General features: G+C 36.3%; 1 protein-coding gene across 3 annotated transcripts in view; it reads left to right on the top strand.

Moving 5' to 3' along the window:
- Positions 1 to 19119, top strand: part of ARAP2 (ArfGAP with RhoGAP domain, ankyrin repeat and PH domain 2) — a 233841-nt gene extending 214722 nt beyond the window's left edge. For 2 of the 3 annotated variants that reach the window (XM_027836269.1, XM_027836268.1), the window contains exons 31-33: positions 130 to 193; positions 11532 to 11666; positions 15620 to 19119. In XM_027836269.1, the coding sequence (XP_027692070.1) occupies positions 130 to 193; positions 11532 to 11666; positions 15620 to 15970 (550 nt within the window). In that variant the 3' untranslated portion in view covers positions 15971 to 19119. The remainder of the gene's footprint in view (positions 1 to 129; positions 194 to 11531; positions 11667 to 15619) is intronic. The other variant, XM_027836270.1, reaches the window with a different exon arrangement.
- Positions 19120 to 25245: the final 6126 nt, after the last annotated feature.

Genomic DNA, 25245 nt, shown 5'->3' with positions numbered 1-25245 from the left:
AATCCTAAATCAGGAGAATCTCAAGGAGGTTTTTGAATGTGAACGCAGTAATCACCCATATTGGAGGTGACTATTATAAGTACACAATTTGTTCATGTATTATTCATTTTAATATCCCTGTTTTTTCAGGTATATGTGTTGTGATGGTCCAGAAACACAGATGGAATGGTTGACCAGTGTTTTTCTTGCCCAGGTATGATATCACTTCTATTTAGTGTACTTTTATAGAATTGACTTTTTTTTCTCAAAACTGAGAAAAAGGTTTTCAAAAAAGCTTCAGTTAGATAACCTGGATTAAAGCTGGCATTCATGTACTTATATGTAGGTTTTTATTTTTTACTTTCACTCATTATTAGAATGTATGAAAGTCATAAGGTACCTGGATGCAAGTAAATGTGCATAACAATGAGTACCTCCATCAAGAGGGATAAGTAAAGAAGTATCTTTATATTAGAACATCCATCTGAGGGATTCCTCTGTTTACTTTTAACTTGTATGTAATTTAACACTTCAAAAAATAAGGTATTATTTTTAGTAAAAATATTAAGTATATTAATATAATGAAGATTGTAGGTATTGCTTTTTTATTAATGGTCAGAGCAGAGCCAACTCCTGTTTGGAACTTGATTCTGGCAAACTAACCAGAAAAAAAGAGAAATGATCTAAGAGTCTAATAGAACTTGGCTGGATACTGAAGTTTTTAATACCTGCAGAAGGTCACAGAGGGAACAACATGCCATGTTTATTCCTTGAATGCCTCCAAGGTACCATCTTTGATACTAACAAGGGAAGGAAAGATGAGGGTAGGCAATCCTAAAGTTTTGAAGCCACAGCAACCTCAAACATTGAAAGAGATTTTTGAAGTCCATGAGCCAGACAAGGAAGTGCCTTCCACATCCAAAGAACTAATGGAAAGATCAGGAATTGCCGAAGGCATGGAGACTTAGAAAACTCTTGGAATGTTCCACTTGACTTCAAGGTCAATTAAATAATCTTAAACTTAAGGAAGGAATTTGGGGGCAGGAGAAAGCCAGATTAAGAATAATTTTCTCAAGCTACAACCCAGTGCCCAGAAAAAAAAGATCAGAAGCAGTTTCTAGAACAACTTAAGAATCCTAGCTAACTTGTTAGCCAAAATATACCTTAGGCTTGAAATCTGAGTGCTGACTCCAGGGACAGGAATGGAAACAAATCAGTAAATAGGAGAGCCAGGAAAGATTAAGGTCTATTTCCATTTATATTATCATTAAGGGTCAGTTTTTGCCTCCTTTTAAAATATTTTGATTTTTAAATTCCCCATTTTTCTTCATTACCTAATACTCCTTTATGTTTCCATGTAATTGCTAGCAATAAAATGTAGAAAATTTAGAAAACAGTGTTGTTTCTATATAGCAAGACAAGGAAGAAATTAAAAAGTAGCATTCATTTCCACAGAAGGCCTGGATGACTGAGCTCTTGACAAAAGAAAGGGTATTGGTAATGAATCCAGGGGGTACCAAATGAGCATCCCTGGTTTCAGAGATGGAAGAAAATGAGGTATTGGGTTATTATCATGAGCCTGAAAATGATCTCTAGGACGTAGGAGCACAGGAGGTGTGGCTATTCTGAGTCAAGAAAGTCTCAAACATTCACCTAGTTTGGATGATGTCCGTCATCTTGCATGAGTAGATGGTAAGGCAGAGGGTATCCCTCAGAGAAACAGGACGTTAGTGCAAATCCCATAAAAGAGTCTCAGCCATAGTCATAGCCAAGAAGAGACCATATACTTCTGGTCATGGGAGGTAAGGGCAATGCAGGTGGCTTCCAGAGAAAGATGGCTCTATCAAGGTCAGATAGCTGCTAATAAAATCAGTACTGGATGCCAGTTTAGAATAGTAGGTAAAGAAACCCAAATTCACTAAAGAATAGAACTAGCATTAACAACAGCCTAATTACTACATGTCTGGAAAGCCATGCAAGTAATAAATGGGTCAGTATAGGAATTCCATTGACCCAAAGCCAACAAGACCTCCAGAGAACATTGAAGCAAGTGCTTGTACAGTAGACCTTAAAAGCCTGATGAGTTATTCTTTTAGGTAAGATTGGGAAATGGTTTTTTTTCATGCAATGCAGCAGAGACTATGGAGAAATAACCTAAAGGTATCCATGGAGAAGAAAAGCAGCATAACTTAGCACCAGAAAAGAATGGTTATGGAAGACAATATCCATAAAAAAGAAAGGGAAAAGCTAGAAAATCTCAAAACGTAGGTAATGTATGGCATTCCAAATCCACTTTGGAGTGAGAAGCTAGTGTCAGCTCTCCTAGAGGTTTCTTTTGGTGCCAGACAAGAGATATATAGCACCTGGAGTGCTAGAAAGTGAGTGAGCAGTATGAAAAGTGCTCTCAAATCAACTTCCTCAGACCAACACAGTTGAGAAGGGAGTTGTAAGGGGAGACCCAGGAGTTTAGAACCCAAGGACCTGTGGGAGAGAAAGGGAGAGAGGAATCAGAGATTCCAGGACACCAGACTCTTTGTACAGAGAATCTAGAACATCATGTCACCACAGCTGGATAGATCACTACAGGCTAAGGAGGAGGTCATCTGAGGTAGGAGAAAACAGGAGAGGAGGTAACACATGTTAACTTCCTAGTTTAATTATTCTTAAATTACTGTTTAGTAATTTAAGGAAAGGAATACAAGTGCTATCAGAACTCTCTAAATGAAAAAACCAGAAGCAAAGTTCCAGTTAGCATTCCCTAGTTGTGTCTGTGCCCTGGGTTCTTGGTTTTGTTTTTTGGGGGGGGGGGGTTTCTTTTTTTGGTTGGGCAGTGGGGGTTAAGTGACTTGCCCAGGGTCACACAGCTAGTGAGTGTTATGTGTCTGAGGCCGGATTTGAACTCAGGTCCTCCTGAATCCAGGGCCGGTGCTCTATCCACTGTGCCATGTAGTTGCCCCTTGTGCCCTGGGTTCTTGGAATTTCTTGGAAATTCCAATGACTTCCATGACTTGGAAGTTTCTCTCTTTGACTTGTTTGGTTTGCCAGAAACAAGTTCACTAACCAGCCATTTAGCTTTCTCTCTGTCCAATATATGATGAAGAAAGAGAAAGAAAGTAGGTATGTTGTAAGCATTACTAAACAGTGTATTGTCTCCAGCTATGCTTCAGTTAAATTAATGCAGCAAATACTTATTTACTCACTCAATAAACATTTGTTAAATATCTACTGTGTGCCAGGCACTGTGCTAAGTGCTGGAGGCACTTGAACAAGTTGCTACCTATGAAAAGCCTTGTGCTGGGTACTAGGGATACAAAAAAAAAAAAGAAGAAAGAAATGAAATGGTTCCTGTACTTAAGGTTTCACATGGATACAAGTAATTCTAATACAAATAGAATAAAGTAGGCAAAGAAAAAGTAAAAATGCTCTAATAATGTTTGAGGATGGAGAGGCTCTGTCAGCAAAGACTTCCCGGAAGAAGTAGCCCCTGAGCTAAGTCTCGAAAAAAAAAAGGATTCTGAAAAGTAGAGATGAGTAGGGAGCATAACAGAGGCTTGGGGGAAATTCATGAAGCAAGGAGATAAATGTTGGATACTGTAATTTTTTCAGTCAATCAATAAGTATCTATTAAGTGCCTGCTATGGACCAGGCTCTATACTATGTGCTGGGGAAGATACAAAGAAAGGTAAAAACAGTCCCTTGACCTTAAGGAGTTCATGTTCTAATAGGGGAAACAAGAAAACAACTACACACAAACAAGATAAATACATAAGATAAATTGGAGATAGGAGATGGAAGACATTAAAGGGTATCAAGAAAGGCTTCTTGCCGAAAGTGAGATTTTAGAGTTTAGTTGGGATTTGAAGAACGTCAGGGAAGCCAGGAGGTGGAGATGGAGAGGGAGAGAATTCCAGGCATAGAGGACAGCCAGTGGAATTGCCTTGAGTTGGGAGAAGGAATGTGTTGTATAAGAACAGCAAAAAGTCAGTGTCCCTGGATTGCAGAGTGCTTCGGAGGAGGAGTAGAAAGGGTATAATGGTGTAAGGCTTTGATTGCCCAAGAGAGGATTTTATATTTGACACCGAAGGGGAAAAGGAAGCCACTGGAGTTTACTGAGTGGGGGGGCAGAAGGTACCTTTGTCAGCCTGCACTGTAGGAAGATCAATTTGACATCTGAGTGGAGGATGGACTTAAGTGATGATGGACTTAGTTCAGAGAGGCCAGCCAGCAAGCTAATGCTGCAGTAGTTCAGCAAAGTGATTGGGGCCTGCACCGTGGTGATGGTACAGTCATTGGAGAGAAGGCAGCATAAAGAGAGAAGTTACAAAGATAAAATCAACAGGACTTGGCAACAGATTGGATTTGGGAGGTGAGAGAAGTTGGAGAATCATGGATAACGCCTCAGTTGCCTAAAATGTATAAGAGGATAATCAGGTAGACCAATGTGAAATAAAGCTGTGGAAGTAGACTGTGAAAAGACCTTAAATATCAGCTTATCTAATTAGTGTTTTGTCTTAGAGGATGAGAGTGGGCAAGTAACTCAACCCAAAATTACACACTTAGTTGGTAGCATAAAGTACATATCGTTCAGTCATTCAGTAATGTCCAAATATTCACGACCCCATTGACCATAACATGCCAGTGCTGTCCATGGGGTTTTCTTGGCAAAGATACCGGAATGGTTTGCCATTTCCGTCTTCAGTGGATTAAGGCAAACAGGGTTAAGTGATTTGCCCAGGGTCACACAGTTAGTAAGTGCCCGAGGCTAGATTTGAACTCAGGTCTTCCTGACTGCAGACCCAGCACTCTATCCACTGAGCCACCTAGTTGCCTCCATAAATTGTACAGCTAGTAATTTAAAACTCATGAGTATCAATGCTGATATAGTCCTTTCAATTTTCATGATTCTTTCTGCTGTATCAGATGAATAGATGGGAGATAAAATGGTATAGTGGTAGGAAGGCAGGACTTGGAGCAAGGAGAGATCTGGGTTGACATCCTGCCTCCAACACTTCCATCATGGGGAAAATTGAACTTGCTTTTTCTCAGCTGCAAGATGAGAACAATATCTATAATAGTTCCCCAATAGGATTAACTTGTATAGTATAGGGGGCAGCTAGGTGGCACAGTGGATAGAGCACCGATCCCGGATTCAGGAGGACCTGAGTTCAAAGTTGCCCTCAGACACATGATACTCACTAGCTGTGTGACCCTGGGCGAGTCACTTAACCCCATTGCCTAGCCAAAAAAAAATTGTATAGTATATGTAAAATTCTTTGCAAACCTTAAAGTATTTAAATACCATCTGCTATTACTATTATCCAGAACAAAAATAATAATAAACAAGCAAAGTTATTCAAGGTAGGTTTAATTTATCCTACTTTCAGACCTAATGAGGTCAAAAGTTCATCCCAGAGCCTGTTTCTAGGTGTGGTGATCTTCAATGCCCAACAGAACCTCTTTCCCAGTCTTGATTTCAATAAGTGTCTGTTCTCCTTCCCCCAGTTGCCTTTCAGCTTTACAGACACCATTGAGCCAATGGATCTGGATCTAATTCCTGAATTCTTCAATGAAGAAAGCAGCTCATTCAACTTACCCATAGATGCTTTGTCTGGGCTTCAGGCCACCCTGCATAGACCTTATAGTTTCCTCCTTCAAACTTGTCTTAGAGATCTCTATGACTGGCCTTGCACCTGATTCATTTCTCATTTATTTAGACTTGCCTGAAACATATGATTTAGTTGGTGGTTAAGTTGTTAAGGTTAGTCCTGTCATTTGATGAATATATGATTCCAGTAGTTATTGTAAGCTAGCTTTTGGACCTGTTCTTTTTTGTTTGTTTCTTTTTGTGTCCTATTTTTAGAGATATTTATCTTGCATGCACCAAACTGTTGGATTTTGTTTTCATATTCATTCTGCTATCTTTCATTTTGTTGGATTGTTTCATCCACTGATATTTAAGCTCTGCTTGTTAGGCCTGATTTTTTTCTCCTCTTCTTTTGTATTGTTATTTTCTTTCTCTTTTAAGGCAGGATTTTGACTCTGTAATTAGTTTTGCTAATATTATTTTGATGCTGGTATATTCCTACAGTTTGCTCTTGCAATTCCTGAGTACCTTTTCTATGTAAAGTTCCTTGAATTTACTTAAATTATTAATTTTTCTTTCTTTTTGTAATGTTTCTCCTTATTTTGCACCATCTCTCCCCTCCCATCTAAGTTTTTGGTTCAAAAACTACACCTCTCTTCCCTTCCAATTCCTGAATTTAAGTAATATTTTTTTTTGCAGTGCCCTTTTCCAAGAAGTTTTTCTTTATTTTTTCTTCTCCTTATTTCTTTTCCTTTCTAATATATTCAGATTTCTGTTCTCCAGTTCAGTGGCTATGCTGTCACTTGTTTCTTCTTTAATCTCTCTTGTGTCTTTAATGAGGATGATTTCAGGAGTGCCAAACTTGAATTGCCCTTTATATCTCATTTCTGTCTTGTTGCATTTGTAGATTTCCTTGATCTTCCTTTTATATACTATGCTTTACTCCTAGAAATATCAATTGATGAAAGAAACAGTATTTAATTAAAGCAGTTTTGCAGAGTGGAAGTCATTGTATCCCTAGTCATGATACCTGGTCCTATCCAGTACTGTACCATAATCACTCACCACTAAGGCCAGCTTATCCTTCTGGTTCTGTATCCCTGAACCTCACTCCCTTACTCCCAGCCCCATACCACCACCCGGCTTGCTGTTTTAACTACTATTGGGGATTAATGTCCTTTTTCCATGCGTTGGATGCAGCCCCGGGTAAAATCTTTCTTTTCGTTCCCCCAGAGAAATTAGTCTCATAATGTGCAGAATTCCCACATGGAAATCTATCATAAACCATTCATAAGTTTCTTGCCATTTCTTCTTGCTTTTTGGGTAGTCTACAGAATTCTCTTTTTGGGTGGGAAGTTTTGGTTCATTTTTCTTCACAGTATACTTCTTCATAGTTCTTGGTGATAAGTGTTTTGAACTCTTTAAGACACCGAGATGGTGCAATGGATAAAGCCCTGGGCCTGGAGTCAGGAAGACTTGAGTTTAAATCCAACATCAGACATTAACAGGGTAGTGATTGGTGAATTACTTAATTTTTCTCAGCCTCAGTTTCTCTATCTCTAAAATGGAGATAATAACACTAATATCACAGGGTTGTTAGGAGGATCAGTTAAGATACTATGGAAGGCTCTTTGCAAATCATAGAGCTGCTATAAAATGTTGGCTATTATTTTTTTTTTCTAGAAGCCTTTATGCTGGTTTATCTGCTGAGTTAGTTTTCATTCAGGCTTTTCTCTGTTACCTATTTACTCTTTCAGTCTTTCTCTTCTATTCCCTATAACTTTTCTCTGGTTTTCCTCTTCAACCTTACAAACCCTTGAGTTTGGGAATCCTCAGCTTCTATTTTATTAAGGAGGTAGGGAGAGCCCCAAACCATGCCTCTGACTAGAGTAAAAACTGCATTTTCATTCCTCATTCCCTTGAGCATAAAAGCTTTTTGCTTCCTATAGCTGAACAGAATTGATATCTCCCACCTCCTATAGGATGAGGCTGGGTTCAAGATGAGTTTTTGCAATGGAATTGTTGGGTAGGAATCCCTAAAGCCATACCCCAAAGCCCAAGCCTAGGAGATTGCTTTCACTTACTGTGTCTGGGATGCAGAGCTTGGGGTATGGAGAATGCTGAGTTGGAGCTCTAATTATTAAATTCTCTGATGTTATTTATTTTTTTCTTTTAACCTTGAATAAGGTTTCTGGCTTCTCTTTCGGATTCAGCTTTTGTTATTCCATATTTGGTACATAATTCCTTTTTCTTGAGGAAAACAACTATCCCACCATCTTGCCAGTCATATTACCATCTATGAAATGACTGGGCCTGTTGTTAATAATAGTGTTCTTACAGCCTTGGTGGCAGCTGCCATCTTTACATATAGGCTATATATTCCACAGTTTCTTTTGATTACCTGAGGTAGATTCATTTTCTTTTTCTGCTTTAAAGCCTAGATTTTCTTCCACTAAGTGTACCTCCCATTCTTTTCTCACTTATACAGGAGACATTACTGACATATATTGGCCCAAAGAATGATCAAGACTTTCTTAGCTCTCAGGTTTTTAGTACTTCTTAGTTTTCCAGATTCTCTTTGAAATTGTAGGCAGGCTTTCTAGAATCCTACCATTATGATTTTTGAATACAAACACAGCTTAAGCATATAAGAAAGCTGTTTATTCCTATCAAGGGAAGAGCTTTATGCTCTTATTATCTCTTTCTTGTCTAAGTAGTATGAATACTGATTGGCTACATAATCAGATCATTGTGATTTTTTCCCCCTCTATTTTATAGCTTTCTGAAAAGTAAAGTAGATAGACTTTAAAATATTGCTTTTTCCTTTAACTTTTTAAGGTCTTTAAAATTTTTTAAATCTACAGTTGTTTTCAAGAGGCATATGAAATATATATATATGTATATATATATGTATGTGTATATATGTGTGTGTATTTGGAAAGCACTTTTTAACAGCAAAATTCAAGTTAGTCACTTTTTAAAAAAATTAATTCTGAACCTAAGAAATAAAACAAGCATTTCTATAACATAGTAGAATAGAAAAAAAGATGATTGAACATGAAACTGCAAATATATTATGTACAACATGCTATTCCTTTTAAATATATAATAAAGTTATCATGTAACTTTCTTTTATTTCTTCTTTCACTCCTCTCCCACTGTAGAGATTAGTCATTTTCAGCATTTTAATTTAGGGAAACAGAGAAATATAGGGTTTTTTTATAATTTCCTACTTCACAGTTCCAGTAGAACTATATATAAATAAATATATATATATATATATGTATATATATATACACACACACACACACACATACCCTTCTCTTGAGGGTCCTGGTAACACAGTTTAAATGACAGTACTTCTACTCCTTTAGATACTCCTTTTACCCTATTCATGACACGATCACTTCTTTAGGAGAGGAATTAAAGACCCTTATCAGTAGAAATGGGTTCTTCCCTGATCCTCTCTGACTACATAATTGCATTCCTAGTCACACAGTCCACAAGATGAGTGAAATTAATTGGCAACAGTTCAGGTGTCATTCTGTATTAGTGGTGATGTAATCTCCTATTCCTCTTAAAGGACTTCAGAATCATGTCAGGTCATTCACTCCCAGCTCTGGATGGTACTTCTTTTGAAAACCACTTTCTTTGCTTCATTTAATTTATTACCTTTCCTGGTGGCTAATAAACATTGCTAGTCTTAACATTACTCTGTAACTAGCTGAAGTGAGATTCATACGGAAAAGACTAGAGACTAACCTTTTGGAAGTTTTTCTTAGTCTAGGACCTTCCATTTCCCAGTGAAGGTGTTCCCCCATATTTAAAAAAGAAATATGAATTATATTTCCATCATGTAAGTCTAAAACAAGTTCTAGTCTGGTACTCTGGCCTATGCCTAACTGTAATGAAAAAATGATAATATTCAGAGAATCTATGTTTAAGTCACCTTTAAAAATCCATATTTATCTATATGCAATTTCTTTTACCTATAGACCTGTGATTTCACTGGTATAAAGCACACAGAATCATGGAATTTGAGGTTTGGAAGGGACCCCACTGACCATCTAATCCAACCCAGTTACAAAAGGAATCCTCACTGTGGCATACACACCTGATGAGGAAATTCCTACACCAATTCAGATCAGCAGCTCTTCTGCAGAATGGACTTTGAGAGTTACCTGGGGCATAGAGAGTTTGAATGATTTGCCCAGCTTCTCTTGCTTAAAGATTTAGATCAAGTACCACCTTCTCTGTGAAGCCTTTCTTGATCTAGCCTCAACTGCTTTTGTCCTCTCTCCCAGATTATCTTATATTTAACTAGTTTGTGTTTATTCTTGTCATACTTGTTCTATATTTAGTTACATATGTACTTTTTGTCTATCCCATTAGGATGTTAGCTCCTTGCAAGTAGGAATTACTTTATTTTATACTTGTTTCCTTAACTTGGTATCTGGTACATAGTAGATGCTTAATAAATGTTATTAATTGGTTAAGAGTGACAAAATTGGGATTTTAACTAGGTCTTCCTAACACCAAGGCAAACTCTTAGTGCTACTATTTAATATCTTTTAGCTCTTCTTCTGAGTTCATTCCATTGAAACATATCTACCAAGTCTTGTCAGTGTTTGTTTTTTTCTTGGAAATGAATTAAGTACTTTTTAAAAGACATTGACTCTTATAGGTTCTTAAGGTATCTTTTAGCACCTCTAGTGTACGGTAGTGCCCCCAAAGTGTCATCATTACTCTATAAGAGTTCCCAGGGGAAGCTTTCCATGTTAGGAGTATCTAGCCATAAAAATAATATAGCATTTAAAAATGTTCCTCAAATAAGCATGTTGTAGTAGGTTTATTTAAAGTAAGTTGAGTGTTTAAAGAAAATGAGGGGAAAGAGTACATATTCAGTCTATGAAAGAGAAGTTGAATGTTTGTGCTTGTAACAGATTATGAATACCCAAAATTTAAGGGACCCATTATGAAAACATTAAATTTAATCAAGTTCTTTACAAACTTTAAGATTTTTTCTCAACTTTTCTTAAAATAAGCACCATATTCATCATAATAAAGAGTAAGAATCTATTGCCTTTTCTTAATAATAAATGTAAATAAGGAATAAATATTTAGCCTTTAGTTATCATATAATCCTCTTTTCAGAAGAACCTATTTTGAAGTGTACACTTTAAAGATATTTTTGTTGGGTGCCATTGTTAATTTCGTATCCCATACTTTTTGTTCTAAAAATTTAGATTCTTTCATGAAGGAAAAGGATTATTTAAATATATGATGTTATTTGCATATTATATCATAATATATTAAGAGCTTTTGTTTGTCTAAATACAGTGTGACATTTTAAATGTAAAATTATTTTCATTAGTGCATTGTTCAGTGTGGAATCAATAAATTTATGGAAATATGTACTAGATTTTCACAGTGATTTTTAAAATTTTCTAATTAGTAGATGAGAATGTTTATACAAAATACAGTTAAGTAATAAAAATATTAAGTGATTATAAGTAAATAAAGCATTTATCTGATATCCATTGGGGATATTTAAGGTAAAAATTCTTTACTTCCAAAACTTTTTCTTTGGCCTAGTTGAAAGAATAAAAATAAATTTCCATTAATTCTGGGGTCTAGAAATCTAAGATAGATATACTCCTTTTCTTACACAGAATTTTTTTTCCATTCACCAAAGATTTTTTTTTAGCTTTGATAAATAGTATAGAAGGCCCATGTTTGCAACTTAGAAATTGAACAGAGACTTCAAAGCTCAGTTCACTTAACAGTCTGAGATCCTCCAGCAACAGGGCTGTGGCATCAACCTAATAATTACAAATAACATTCTTACAAAAAGTAGATCATCTAATGTGGAGATAAGGGAAAAGAGTTGAGTGAGTCAATTGGTGTGCGTATAACATACTATTATAATACAAGCCCATGCCAACAGCCAGAAATTGTGTCTCCACAGCATGATAATGATATATGGCCACCAGCTGGAAAAGAACGTAAGCGATCTATAACCAAAAATCCCAAAGTTGGCGGTTTGCCTTTAATTCCCATCCAACATGAGAAAAATACTAACCAAGCCAGAAGAAATATAGAGGTAGGTTGGGGTTTAATATGTTTTATATTGAATTAGAACATAAATTTCTTTTTTCTTGTGCAATGTGTAATTTACAGTGGTACTTAGCTCATTGACTTAAATATTAAATATAAGTGTTTTAAATGTTGCACTGTGAAAAGAATGGTCAGGAAATATTTGCATTCATCTTGATCTAGAATCATAGGATTTTACTCTACCTGGAAGGGAATTGTGGAGATTTTCTCTTCCATGCTTCTCTTCATATATTAAATAGGCTGAGGTTCCTAGAGGTCGAGTGACTTGTCCAAGGTTGCTAGCTCGAGGCAGAGCTGGGACTTTAAACCTGAGGTCCGTTCCAGTACATCACAGAACCCATTCCTTCTCTGTAACTATAACATTTTACAAAGAACCTGGTTGACAATTTAGTGAATATTACCATTTTGAATTTATTTTTTTAATTCTTGAGATAATTAGGCTATGTTTTAATATCATTAATCACATACCTTATACCATGCTATTCTTTATCTCTAAAGTAGCTAGGTGATCTCAAATACTCTTTCAGGAATTCTGTTGCTAAAATATTACAACCAGAAATTAGGTTTTAAAACAGTTTCCCTTGTAAAGAAATCAGTCTACAGATGTGGGTAACACTTTTATACACTTTACAGTGACCTACTCAAGTTTCAGTGCTTTGGGAACTAATGGTATTTCTCAGCTAAGTTAGTGACCTGAAAGATGGCCCCTGGGCATCAACAAAGAAGCATTGGTATCTTTCATGAAGGCAGGTTTTTTTTCCTCCTTTCCAGCTGGAGAATAAAACATGGATTAAATCGTTGTTACATAGGATTTAGTTACAGTGTAGAAGTTCACAGACTGCTGAAATTTCTAAACCTCCTGAGCCTCATACATGCATGAATATCTTAATTGAGATAAACATATGCTCCCATAAATCCCCTTATAGAAGATCCTCCTGAGGTTTGCAAGGCTCTCCTCTAGGTCTTTTAACATTCTGTGGGAACTAGTACAGCACTTGAGATTTACAACTGTTAGCCCCGACTCTTTCTCCATGACTGTTCTGTTCATTTTTGTGTTTAAAAATATAGGAGATAATACCTTTTATGCCACTTCTTACATCAAGGCATCATTACTAGTGTGTATGTATGCCTTACATTTCTCACCATTGTCCTTTTGCTTATCAACAATTTTGATACTTCACAGATTATTTTTTCATCATTCACAACCATATAAACATCACCTTAAAAATAGATTTTTTTATAAAGTTTAATTTTTGTTTTAGAGAGAGTTTGGGACCATTACAGAGTTTCCTAAAAGCATTTCAGCCTATACTATTCCTCTTACTCACTTCTGAGCTCAGTTCATTGTCTGTCTTCAGAACCTTTCCAGGATATGTGTGTGCGTGTGTGTGTGTGTGTGTGTGTGTGTGTGTTTATCTGTCCCTAAACACATGTGAACAAACTCAGTGGAATTCCCAACCAATTGCATGCCATAGTCTGTGTAATAAGCATTTTTCATCCACTTGGTTTTTTCTGTGTAGAGTATTGCACCAATGTCTTTTGAGTGATCCCATATCTGTTGAATTTATAGAATTCTGGAGTTTGATGAATACCTCATTCTCTATAGAAAATCTTTATTCATAATGGACTCCGTACAAGACCTCCACTACAGATATTTTTGGTGAACATATTTCCCTCTTTTATGTAGTTCAGACAACAAACACTGAGTAGAGTGAAATGTTGTTCCTTGTACCACATAGTCCATTCTGTGATTCTGAATATATAATATAGTCTACTATGGAAAATCATTTGCAAAAGCTTTTTAGTCTTTTCTCAAATCTTCATCAATATTGCTCCCAATCTTTCATGATGCTGGCCCATACTATTTTGTAGATAAGTTTATGTTAAAAATCAGTGCTACCCTTTGTTGCCATACTTCTTCATTTTACTTGTCTAAGACTAATTGGTTGACTAATGTGTTTTCTAAGCTCTTTAGTCCTCGGTGCAGATTACTGTGTATCAATTAAAATTTGGTAGGGAAATTATGGCAGTAGGAATTAATACCTTCTTTTATCTGCTTCCCACTTTTTCAGTGTCACTTAAGAATTTAAATAATACAGATTAGAGCATTTGTGAATTCATATAATACCTATGCTCTATCTTTTCACATTCCTCCACTTTGGGATTCTATTTGGCCTTTGTTCTAACTAGTTGTTGCATATAGACAACTGATTGAGAAATGACCCCACTTTAATAGATATTTGTTTCCTTTCTGTTAAAGTTTTGTTTTTTATGATTTGGGCAGGTGTGGTACTCGTCACACAACACATCTTCTGCCTAGCTTCTTGAAAACAATATTCACAATATGAAGTCTTCTGAGTAGTTTAATTCACATGAATAATGATTGACAGGAGCACAGCAATTTGAGGTGACCAAGTCTTTCTTGTTGCCATGGAACACATACTGAAACCATCTCTGCCAACTCTTTTTTTTTTCCGCCTCTGCCTTTCTAAGGAGAATCTATGAGTCAACCTTCCATTTAACTGAAACTTCCTCATTATCTTTTGATTTCATTTAAAATGATCATGTCATTGTGAATGTGGTTTCTTTCCTCTAGTATTATGTCTACTTATCATTCATCAAAATTGATCTCATGTTTCTAGATAATCTAAACACCTTGTCATATTTAGCATGGTTTGCCCTCATTTCTGCCATTCTGTCACCACCCTAAATGAGCAGGCAGAAGGGCAGGAAAGTTTAAATATGTCATTTTATTATTATTATTATTATTATTATTATTATTGATTTTAAATTATGGGTGACCATGGCCAAATAATTCATTAACTAGTGAATTGTCTACTAGCCATGACTTAATACTTACTAGGTTGACCTTTGGAAAACACACGTAGTTTGTAATTATGCCTGTAGTTGGAAAGGTCTTTTTTCCAGTATGTTAGAATCTGCCCAAGCTTGTACTTTACCAGCATAGCATTTGAGAACCTGGGGTCAGCCCTGAACCATATTGAGGCTTTTGTATGGGACTTTTGTGACACACTGAAAAGTTTATAAAATTTTTGCTTTACTAGAAGACTGGATGGAGTCAGAAGACCTAGATTTGAATCTTAAATCTACCCCTTACTGTATGTGTGTTGTTTCAACCTTCAGATTCTTTAGCTGGGCTAAGGTTCAAATAAGACTGCCTGTGCTTGAACTTACATGATGGTTATAAGAATCATATGCAATTAAAAATGTAAAGCACTTTTTAAAGTTTCATGTGCTGTGTAAAGTAAACTCTTGTTATCAGTAATGGTAAGTTTGAGCTCTAAAGTGACTCTTACAGTATTCACATTTTGAAAGAAATCTTGTCTCTAAAAAGAAAAAAATAGCTTTATATACTCAGATAGAAATGTGCATGATATTTTTACATTTAGACTTGTATAGATTACTATGACTGTTTATATATGTGATGGTGTACTACTTAAAAAGATACTATTTACATTTCAGGACCTAGGACAGAACTTTGCATATAGTAAGTCTCAGTAAATATTGGTCAAATTGAAGTAAAAAGTTAATGTAAATTGGAAACACATGATTTTTAAATTATTTTAAAATACATATACTATAAATCACAATAAGTACAGCATACTTAAATGAGGTATTTTGAAGAAACCTAAAGACGGGGATGAAGAGTTTAGTGTCAGTATTTTTTAAATGCAACACAGTTGCTCTAAGATTAATTCATATAACTTTTACTCATGCTACTCTTTCAAAATAGCCAAAGATTTTGTTAATGTCCTGAATTTAAATCATAGAAATTACAAACCATTACTTACTATAAAACCCTGTCTCTTAGGTAGAATTGATTCTTAAATTTCTCATATGAAACTAATGAACTGAAATCACAAGATACAGTTGTGTGATTGCGAATTGCTTTCATGTGAACTACTTTGTTTCATTTAGAATGCAAAAGCAGGACTTGAAAAGCTGAAGCCTCCTGAAAAGCAGGAAAAAGAGCAAATGGAAACTAGTCTAAGAGAGCGAGCCTCCATGGTGGCACATTGCCTGGAACGCAAGGAGGACAAACTCCGAAACCGGACTAAAAAACACCGGAGTTTGAACTGTCTGGAGGACTCAGGTGCTGATATTCTTCACAGTCATCACAAATCACATAAAGACTTCAAGATTCTGAGGAAGATTGAGGACAAAAATAGCAAATCTACTTTGGAAGCTGATAACAAATTACCATCCAAAGTGATTGAGGAACTCAATGTTGTTCTACAGAGAACAAGAACCCTCCCGAAAGATCCATAGTGGGGATTTGACCAAAAGGAAAAATTGGTTTCCTTAAACAGTGTATAATAGGTTCATTGGTAATGCACAGAATAGCCAAGACAAGGCTCCATGTTTGTAATTACTACAAAATGCCGAGAAGTTTAATACAAAGTATGTGTATATGTGGTACCATTAAATGAGTATGGTAAGATTTACTGTTGTGAATATAGATTAATGTAAAGTTATAATGGAATCATTCACTTTTGTACAGTCAGACGTTTCCTCTGAGGACTCTGCCTATTTTAAGTAGTGACGGTTATTAGAGATGTTGATTAAAAGAGGAATCCTCTGAAAACAGAGGCCTCATGATGCACTGTATTTAGTATATGATGTGTGTTTTTTTTCCCCAAAATGATTTCATTGAATTTGATAGATATTGCACTTTGAGAAACTTTGTGTGTTGGGTTGCTGCATGATTTTAGGTTTACAGAGCTAAAGCCTTGAAGGGCATGATATTGTGTAATTAATGGTTATCATTTAGTGGCTTAATCTGAATCAGTCCTTGAAAAGAAGAAAAGGATTTCACAGATTCTTAGAAACAAGGACTGTGGTGTAACAGAAGCTACTTGGGGTCTGCTTCAGGTCAGTAGTGACTAGAAGCTGTTAATGGGACTTGGTGTGGCAGTGTGAAGCAGAAGTGAATCTAGCACTTTTTCTGTATTTTCCAGTGAATGGTATTTAGATCACTACAGTAGCTTAATTGTAAACTTGGGTCCCTTTTCGTAGTGTTTTGAGTGAAATAAGCCATAGATTACATTCACTAAACTTTTGTTCTTTATAGCTGGCTTGAAAGGCCATTCATTAGACAACAAACTAATAAGCAAGCCTTGAAAGGAGCACAGATTCTATTATATTCATTGATTATATAAGAGCAATAGCTATAATCTGTGTGTACGTGTGTGGGTACCCACATATCTATATCTATATCCATCCCTGTATAGACAAGTATAGGGAGATATACACATGCCTAGACAGATAATATATGTGCGTATATGTATGTACACACATGTATGTATATACAGATATGCACACAGACACATTATGTGTATATAATGCACGTGTGTGTAATTGCTTTTACATAGTCAATAGGCACAATATATTTTATGCTCCTTTAAAGGCTTGCTCATCAGTTTATAGTCTGGTAAGGAATATATATATATATATATAATGTATATATATACATGTATATGCATATGCACTGTATATGCATATGTATGCATGTATGTATGTCTGTAAAGCACAAAAACATTAAGGTTCCCCTTCCCCATCAGGTAAAACTAAAGAATGAGATGTAATATTATTATTTGAATGCTGATATTTCATTTGAAAGGTGCTGGGTCACAGAGCTGGAAGGGGCATTAGCATTCATCTAGCCTAACCCTCGAATTTTACCAGTTAGGAAACTAGGGCACTTAAAGCTTATGTGACTTGCTCAAAGTCAATTTTTCACCACGTTGTTGTTGGTCTTCTGTTAAATTAAAGTATGGTCATCTAAGAAACTATGATAAAGACAGTTTTTCTGTATCTCAGTATAAAGATATTGAAGCCCCTCTCCATTCTAGATCAAATGAGATAATATATGTAAAGCACTTAGCATAAAGCCTGGCACATAGTAGGTGCTTAATAAATACTTGTTCCCTTCTACCCTATTGAACTGGACACTGAGTATGATTTGCTCCTAATTTAATCCTGGATTATGGCAAGATAACACCTTTATCCCCTAATTTTCAAGCCTGGAGGAAGTACGAGGACTAAGGTTCAAATCATACCTGTGACACTAATTGTGTGACCTTGGACAAGTCACTTAAACTCCCAGCCCTGAGTTTACTGGTCTGTAAACATGAAAGGGTCAGGTTTCAATGAGCATTGATGTACCTTTCTGCTCTAGATCTGTGATCTTTATGGATGATGTCAGCTTTTAAGTTGGAAAGCATCTGTACAGCCAACTATTTTTCTTTTCTGGCATTCTCCTTCTTATTGTTATTCATTTGTCTTTTAAATGTCCGGAGTTCATCTGTATGGAAATGTCATCAAAGAATGATCATACTCTTTGGCCAGTACAGAACCTGATGCAGTACTCCATGATTTATTGTGCCATCATTTTCCTGCAATGGTGGCAAGATAAATAAATGCTTCAGGCAGCAGATAGTACTCAAGGAAGGGAGAGAGCTGCTCTTTCATTGGAAATGAATTGTAAAAGGAAGAGAAACTGCAGGACAGTTTACTAAGTATTCACAACGGTTTGGGAACCTCTGTGGCAGAAACCACGATAGGTAAGAAGGAAAAAATCAATCCACATGAACTGCTATTCATAATCATTATATTTTAGTTTAGTTTTTGCTTTTAAGTATGAAGGCATGTTGAGTATGATCTGTTTTGAAGTTGGCCTCTTTTTTTTAAAAATGCTTTCCAGAGTATCTGAAGTATCCCAAGTTGTTCCGGAACTGAAGTTTTACAAGGGTCACCTCCCACCCCTTCAAACATCACCCCCTTTATTTTTCTTCTATGTTGCTGTAAGAGTTGAATGCTGTACTGTATGTGAAGTGCCTTGTAAAGTGCTTTGTAAATGCCAATTTTTAATTGTTTGTAACTATGCCTTAAGAATTCTATAAAAATAGGCTTTTAAAAATCTGTTTAAATGTGATTGCAGTTCTTCCCAAGGATATGCACAAGTTGAAAATGGTTCCGTTATAGAGAAGTGATATCAGATCAAATTGTTTGCCAGTTTATTGAAACAGATGCTGCCTGGTGTTCCCAGACTGTGTGGCTGAGCTTTCTGCAATTTGTGATTCTGACATTGTCAATGGAAAAAAGGGGGGGGGGGCGGTGTCTTTCAAAAAGGTAAACTTCTACATACACTGCATAGAAGTGACTGGAGGCACTGTTTCATTTCTAAAATCACTAAAATTCATTTCAAGCACATTACTTTGTTGTTCTATTTAAATTATATAACCTGATGGCTCCTTAATGCTGCACTGAGAATTCAATATCAAGTCAAAAGCATCTGGAGAAGAAATCAGACTTTTATGCAACTGGATGCTTGTTTGCCCTATTATTTTTTATCACCCTTCTATACCAAAATGTGTATGAGTTGTATATTGCCAGAATAAATAGTATTTTCTTCAAAATGTGTCTGTGTTCCATATGTGACATTTTGAAAAGTTACCTTTTACTCAACATCTCCAAGTCATCTTTTTTTTTTTACTTCTTCCTCTCCTTTATCCGACATTGAATCCATTAACATCAATTATCATGTCTGATTGACATTTGCCCTTCCCATTCCCAATACAGTTAAGGACCTTAACACCCCAGACTTGATTATTACAGAGGCCTCCTCACATAATCAACCTGCCTCTACTCTCATTGCTCCAAACATGCACCAAATGAATCTTACTTATTCTCAACTCTGGTGAGACATCATGGCAGAGTAGATTGCTGGACTTGGAGTCAGGAAGACCTGGATTCAAATCCAACCTACAGACACTTCCTAGCTATTGGAAAAGTCACTTACTCTCTCTTGGCCCCAGTTCTTCATCTGTAAAATGAGGAGGAGGAGGAGGAGGAGGAGTTAACAGGGAGGAATGTGGCAGTAAATGGCCTCTAATGTTCCTCCTAACTCTAAATCTGTGCTCTTTTGGTTACATCATTCACTTGGTGCAAAATTCATTAATCATTTTCCTTCATTCAAGTCATTCATTGTTTACTGAATAAAATAGCAGCCCCTTAGACTGGAATTAAATAAATACCCTTCAGTCTGGTTCCATCATATCTTTTTAGCTTTATTTCAATTTCTGACTTCCACCATACTGAATTATTTACCAGTTCTTGATAATATTCCATGCTTTCCTATTTCCATGACTTTGCTTCTGTACCTAGAATACTTTTACCCACCCACTCACCCCCCACATATATACCCCACCTACACCTGTTAAGATCCTATCTTTTTTCAGAGCTCAGGGGAAAATAAAGTTGTAGGTTGGGTTGGGTTGGGAGGTGGATAATAGTGTTGTAACTTATTTACCTTTCTATCCTCTTCAGTAGCTAGCCTGGAGCATTGCACGTTGAAAGTACTTGATCATTTTCTGTTCAAATGAATTAAAGATACTATGGAGTAGTTTTCTGAGTGTCAATTTTTTAAAACACTGCTACTGTCCCCCCAAAACCTTCCAAAACAACAACAAATGTATGTGCATGCCCACAGACACACATACATAAGAACATAATTGGAAAAGAAATATAAAAACTATCTACTTTTTTATAACTTAAGCACCTACCTCAACACTGTCCTTACCAATTATTATTAAATATCTGGTCAGTGCATGAGTCTTTAAATAAGTTTTATATTTATTATTTTTTTTCTTTTCTGTATATATCAAGTAACGCTTTTTCCAGAAACAACTGAGGACAAAAAAATTGTTTTTCAAGATAATCATGTCATAATTTTAATGTTAATTATTTTCATGAACAATTTCTAAAATGTGCCTGACAGCTCCAATGAAATATTATATTGATGTGCCATTTCAGATGAAGTTTGACCTAGGTTCCCAGAGGTTATGCCAACAGAGACAAGTACTAGCAAGTCTTACTCCCAAACTAGAAAGGCAATAAAGTGTGCAACCAGCAACAGAGTGCATTTCTGTCCTTCAAGAAATGGATTAGATAAGTTTGGAGAGATTGACTGCCAGAAGGTGGACCACCAGGTAATGAATTGGTTTCAGCCACCAAAACTCATAAAGCTAGTCTAGCAGGGTATGGAATAAGACAATGTTTGGAGGCAGACAAATGTTTTGACATTCCAGTGCTCTCGATAGTAACCATACTGATTAAAAAAACAAACAAAATCAGATCTAAGTAGTACTACACTAGTAAATCCCAGAATGCTGAATATAATTTAGTTCTTTTGATGAATAGGATTGTCATTGTAATATGATTTGTTAAAAAAAAATGCAGTTCTAGAATATAGGGATTGAAGTGTTTACTGAGTAACCTCTAGCTTTATCTCCTCATGCTAAATGACCCTTGCTTGCTATTTTTTGTTTTTGTTTTTGTCTTAGTGGGTTTTTTCCCCGCGTTTTTTAATCTGGACATATAATGTCACTATTGTGGAGAATTTCCAGCATAAGAACTCCCTTTACTGATAAGAGTTGAGCAGCTGTCCTCTGACTTAGGCTTTTAGAGAGCTATTGAGGGCATTGAGAAGTATGACTTGACCAATCTAGTTTGATTCAGAGGCAATAATGGAACCCACATCTTAGAGACTCTGAAGATTGGCCTAGGAGAGTCTATGTAGAAGGCAGGAGTTGGCAAATTATGGTAGACCTGATCCAAGAGTAGCTTCCATTTCTGCTATGCCTTTTGGAATATCTGCTATGTATGCATATTCTTTTTTTCTTTCTCAGTTGAAAGCTTTATGTCTCATTCATTCTTATTTCTAGCATTCACTAAGATCCGCTTCCCTTCTGACTACCTTGCATCCCTGTCCAGCCTTTCTAGTACTGACTGCACCCAAGCCCCACATATTCACTGGTTATAGTTAATGAGTCTGACTCCTTCTTGCTCTCCATTGTCACTTCTACACTGTCTCTTTACTGCCATCATTCAGCAGGCTCACTTGGTTCAAGCTATCCAATCCAAAGCTACCCAATCCAAGCTATCACCCAAACCAAATCATGGTGGCTATTATCTACCAGCCAACAGGACATTCTCCCTCCTTCCCCAGTGTGTTTAGTGCCTAGATCACAGTCACCCAGTCTATCTCAACTCCTACCACGATGCACATTGATATTCCCTCAAATATCCTAACTTCCAAGTTCTTCAATGTACTCAAATCCTTCCTTCAACCTCAAATTACATACCTTTAATCTTACCATCACTCATATTCACAAGCATATCACAAGTATTCTACTTTCATCTTAATGAACTTTGAAATTCCTTTATCTGATCACAACCTTTCTTCAATCCACGTTTTCCTATGCCTCATGCCTGCTGCCTCTGTTCTTCATCCTTACCATGGCCTCCAATTCCTCCACCCTCAGTACTTTCCTATCACTCTTATATTAGCTACATTCTCTTCCCTGTTTTAATTAACTAGTTTATCTCTACCCCATTCTCTACTTTTGAATGCCTTACCCCTTGAACTATTGCAGATCACATCTTAACAAATATAATGTTTTAAGTGCTTAGCACAGTGTCTGATATAGTAGGTACTATATAAATGCTTATTCTCTCTCTCCCCCCTCCCTAAACCTCAAGTCTGAAATACCCCTAACATAATGGTCTTTTAGACCTATTCACTAGCTACAAAAAATCATGAAGCTCTGTTCACTGGGTACACTACAAATTTATATTATTTGATTTCAAATAGATACTACAGCAAGGCAACCCCTCTACTCCTTAATTGATGCTCTAACATATTCATCTCAGTGGCTGTTTCTTATGTTTTCTTCTGTCCTCAAGCCTCCCTTTTGCTCAAAGATCCTTCTTCTTTCCTTATTCTCATCTCTCATCCATCTAACAACACCCTCCAATCCCATCTCCAACTTCACTTTATTCTCTAATGTAGAGGTAGCTTTTCTACTTGCCAAATCTAACCCCTCTGCATGCAGCACTCTTGATCCCATCTTCAGCATATTTCGCTCATTATCATTCAAGTTTCAGTCTCTCCTTATCTACCTGACCCTTCCTGTTGCCTACAGACATGCCCATGTGCATCCTACCAGCCCTACTAGCTCTTAAACCATCTCTCTCCATTTCTCAGTTTATTTGCTCAAAACAGTCATTTGCACTAGCTGCCTCCATTTGCTGTCCTCTCTCTTCTAAAACCTCAGCAATTTGGTTTCCAACCTCATCATGTCTCCAAAGTTACCAAAAGCCTTCATGACCAAATCCAATGGCCTTTTCTTAATCCTCAATCTTCTTGACTTCCTGATTGACATTATTGATCACTTTCTCCTGGATATTTTCTCTGGATTTTTGTAACACTATTCTCTCTTGATTCTTCACCTACCTGTCTAGTCACAACTAAGTCTCCTTTGGGTAAATCTTCATCCATCACATGACCATTAATGGTAGGTATCTCTCAAAGATCTGTTTTGGCTACTCTTACCTTTCTATACCTTATTTCATTACCTCTCATGAGTTTAATTATCACACCTATGCAATTGATTCTCAGATCTATGTATCCAGCCCTAGTCTTTCTCCTCAACTATAGTCCCACATCATTAAATGCCCATTGAACATCTTGAACTGGAAGTTGAATAGGAATCTCAAACTCAACATGTCTAAAATTGAACTCATCTTTTGCCTTAAGCCTATATCCTCATCTGGAATTCCTTTTCACTGTTGAGGATACCATCATTCACCCAGATATTATCCTCAACTTCTTGACCTTCTGTGAACCTAAAGAGAAATACGTAGTGGGGCATATCTTGGTATCCCTACAAGGAAAAAGAAGAAATATGTGGTCAGGAGTATATTAAAGACCACTCAGCCTGATGGAGTAGTAATAATAACAATAATAGCTAATATTTTTATAATGCTTAATACATACCAAACTCTGTGCTGTGTTTCTTAATTATTATCTCATTTGATCTTCATAACCACCCTGGGAGGTAGGTGCTATTATTATCGCAATTGTAGAGTTAGAGAAACTAAGGCAAAACAGGTGGTGATTTGCCCAGGGTCACACAACTAGTAAGTGTATGAGGCTCAATTGAACTCAGGTCTTCTAGTCCCTAGGCCCAGTGTTCTATCTCTTGGGGCACCTGGCTGCCTGAAATAGTTAAGTTGCAGAAGTGGAAGATTAATGAATAGAGCATTTTAAAAGACATTTATAAGTGATGGCAATTGACTGAAAATGAATGCTAAATATTAGCATGGTTCCATAGGAATAATTACAATGTTCATGTGCAAAATTGTTATTTATCCTTCATTTTCAAAAAGGACCATGACATCAGGAAGGATTTGTCATGACTTGTAAGTGAATTGGATTTAAGTGAAGGAGGGCTGTGCAACAGTCTCACTCTGTCCTCTGGAGCCATCTGGGTCCAGTGGCAAGATATAAATCAGGACAATTGGAGATGGCCCCAGATGATGCAAAATAAACTATCTGGCAATGAATCCTAAGGACAGTAACAACAACAATAATTTTTTAAAGTTATATCTGGGGCAGGAAGAACATCTTTGTTGTATCTGTGATCTCACTGATGTGCATACCCCCACCATTGACAGCATCTTCTTAGCCTAGTGAATGCTAGAAATAAGAATGAATGAGACATAAAGCTTAAAATTTACCTATTTTCACTGTGTATGATAGAGTAAAGCTTTACAGTTAATAAGTTTTTGCCTATAACTTTCCTGGATTGTAATTATTTTTTTCATGCAAGGATTTGAAGACTTCCTTCCTTCAATGGGCAATTCATTTCCAAAGATCTTATCCAAAGATCTTATTTCCAAAGATACTTATCATGAGTATGTTAATATTGATGTGATCTTGTCCTTGCAATAATATGTGAATTCCATGATGTTGAAGGAAAAATATTAATATTTCACTCTATATTGTAAGCATAAACCTGCCAGAAATTTTTTTATTAATTTATTATTACTATTATTGTTTCAAGTAGATAAGAGCTAGTAGGATACTTCAGTAGCATCTTCTTGTCCATATTCTCATGTAGATCCTCCATAGGTTATCTGTGCAGTATGCTAGAAGACTTACTCTGGGTCTTCTAATATTTCCTAGATATTAAGACAAGACATGGCTTGTAAATTGACTGATCCACTTCTTTTTTTGGTCATAAATTTCCTGAATGATATTTCTTATGGTCCTATTTACATAAGCTGCCCTCCATGGCAGTGTCTAAACACTTTTGGGCAGCAAATGACTCCTAGTTTTCTGTTTTTTTTGTCCTGTATTCATCAAGGATATGTATAGATAGATTATTTCTATAAGATTTCCTACAGATTACAAAGTCAGCATGTGGTTTAGAAATTAATAAAATTCTCTTTTTTGCCTTTTTGAATAGTACTACACACACACACACACACACACACACACACACAAACGTACACCTTCCTGATCCCTAACTACCTTCCAGATTATACCAGTTGTAGCACGGATTTCGTTTATGTGTGTTTAATCTTGTCCAGTCATCTTCATAACTTCCTGTACATAATCACCATTTCTTCTTCCCTATATGCATTAGCATATCAATGACTGAAGTAATAAAGCCGAAATGTGGTGGCTTCACTGTCAT

The sequence above is a fragment of the Vombatus ursinus genome, unplaced genomic scaffold (assembly GCF_900497805.2).
Source record: "Vombatus ursinus unplaced genomic scaffold, bare-nosed wombat genome assembly UNPS02014818.1, whole genome shotgun sequence".
NCBI classification, from domain to species: domain Eukaryota; kingdom Metazoa; phylum Chordata; class Mammalia; order Diprotodontia; family Vombatidae; genus Vombatus; species Vombatus ursinus.
This window is presented reverse-complemented; position numbering and strand designations above follow the sequence as displayed.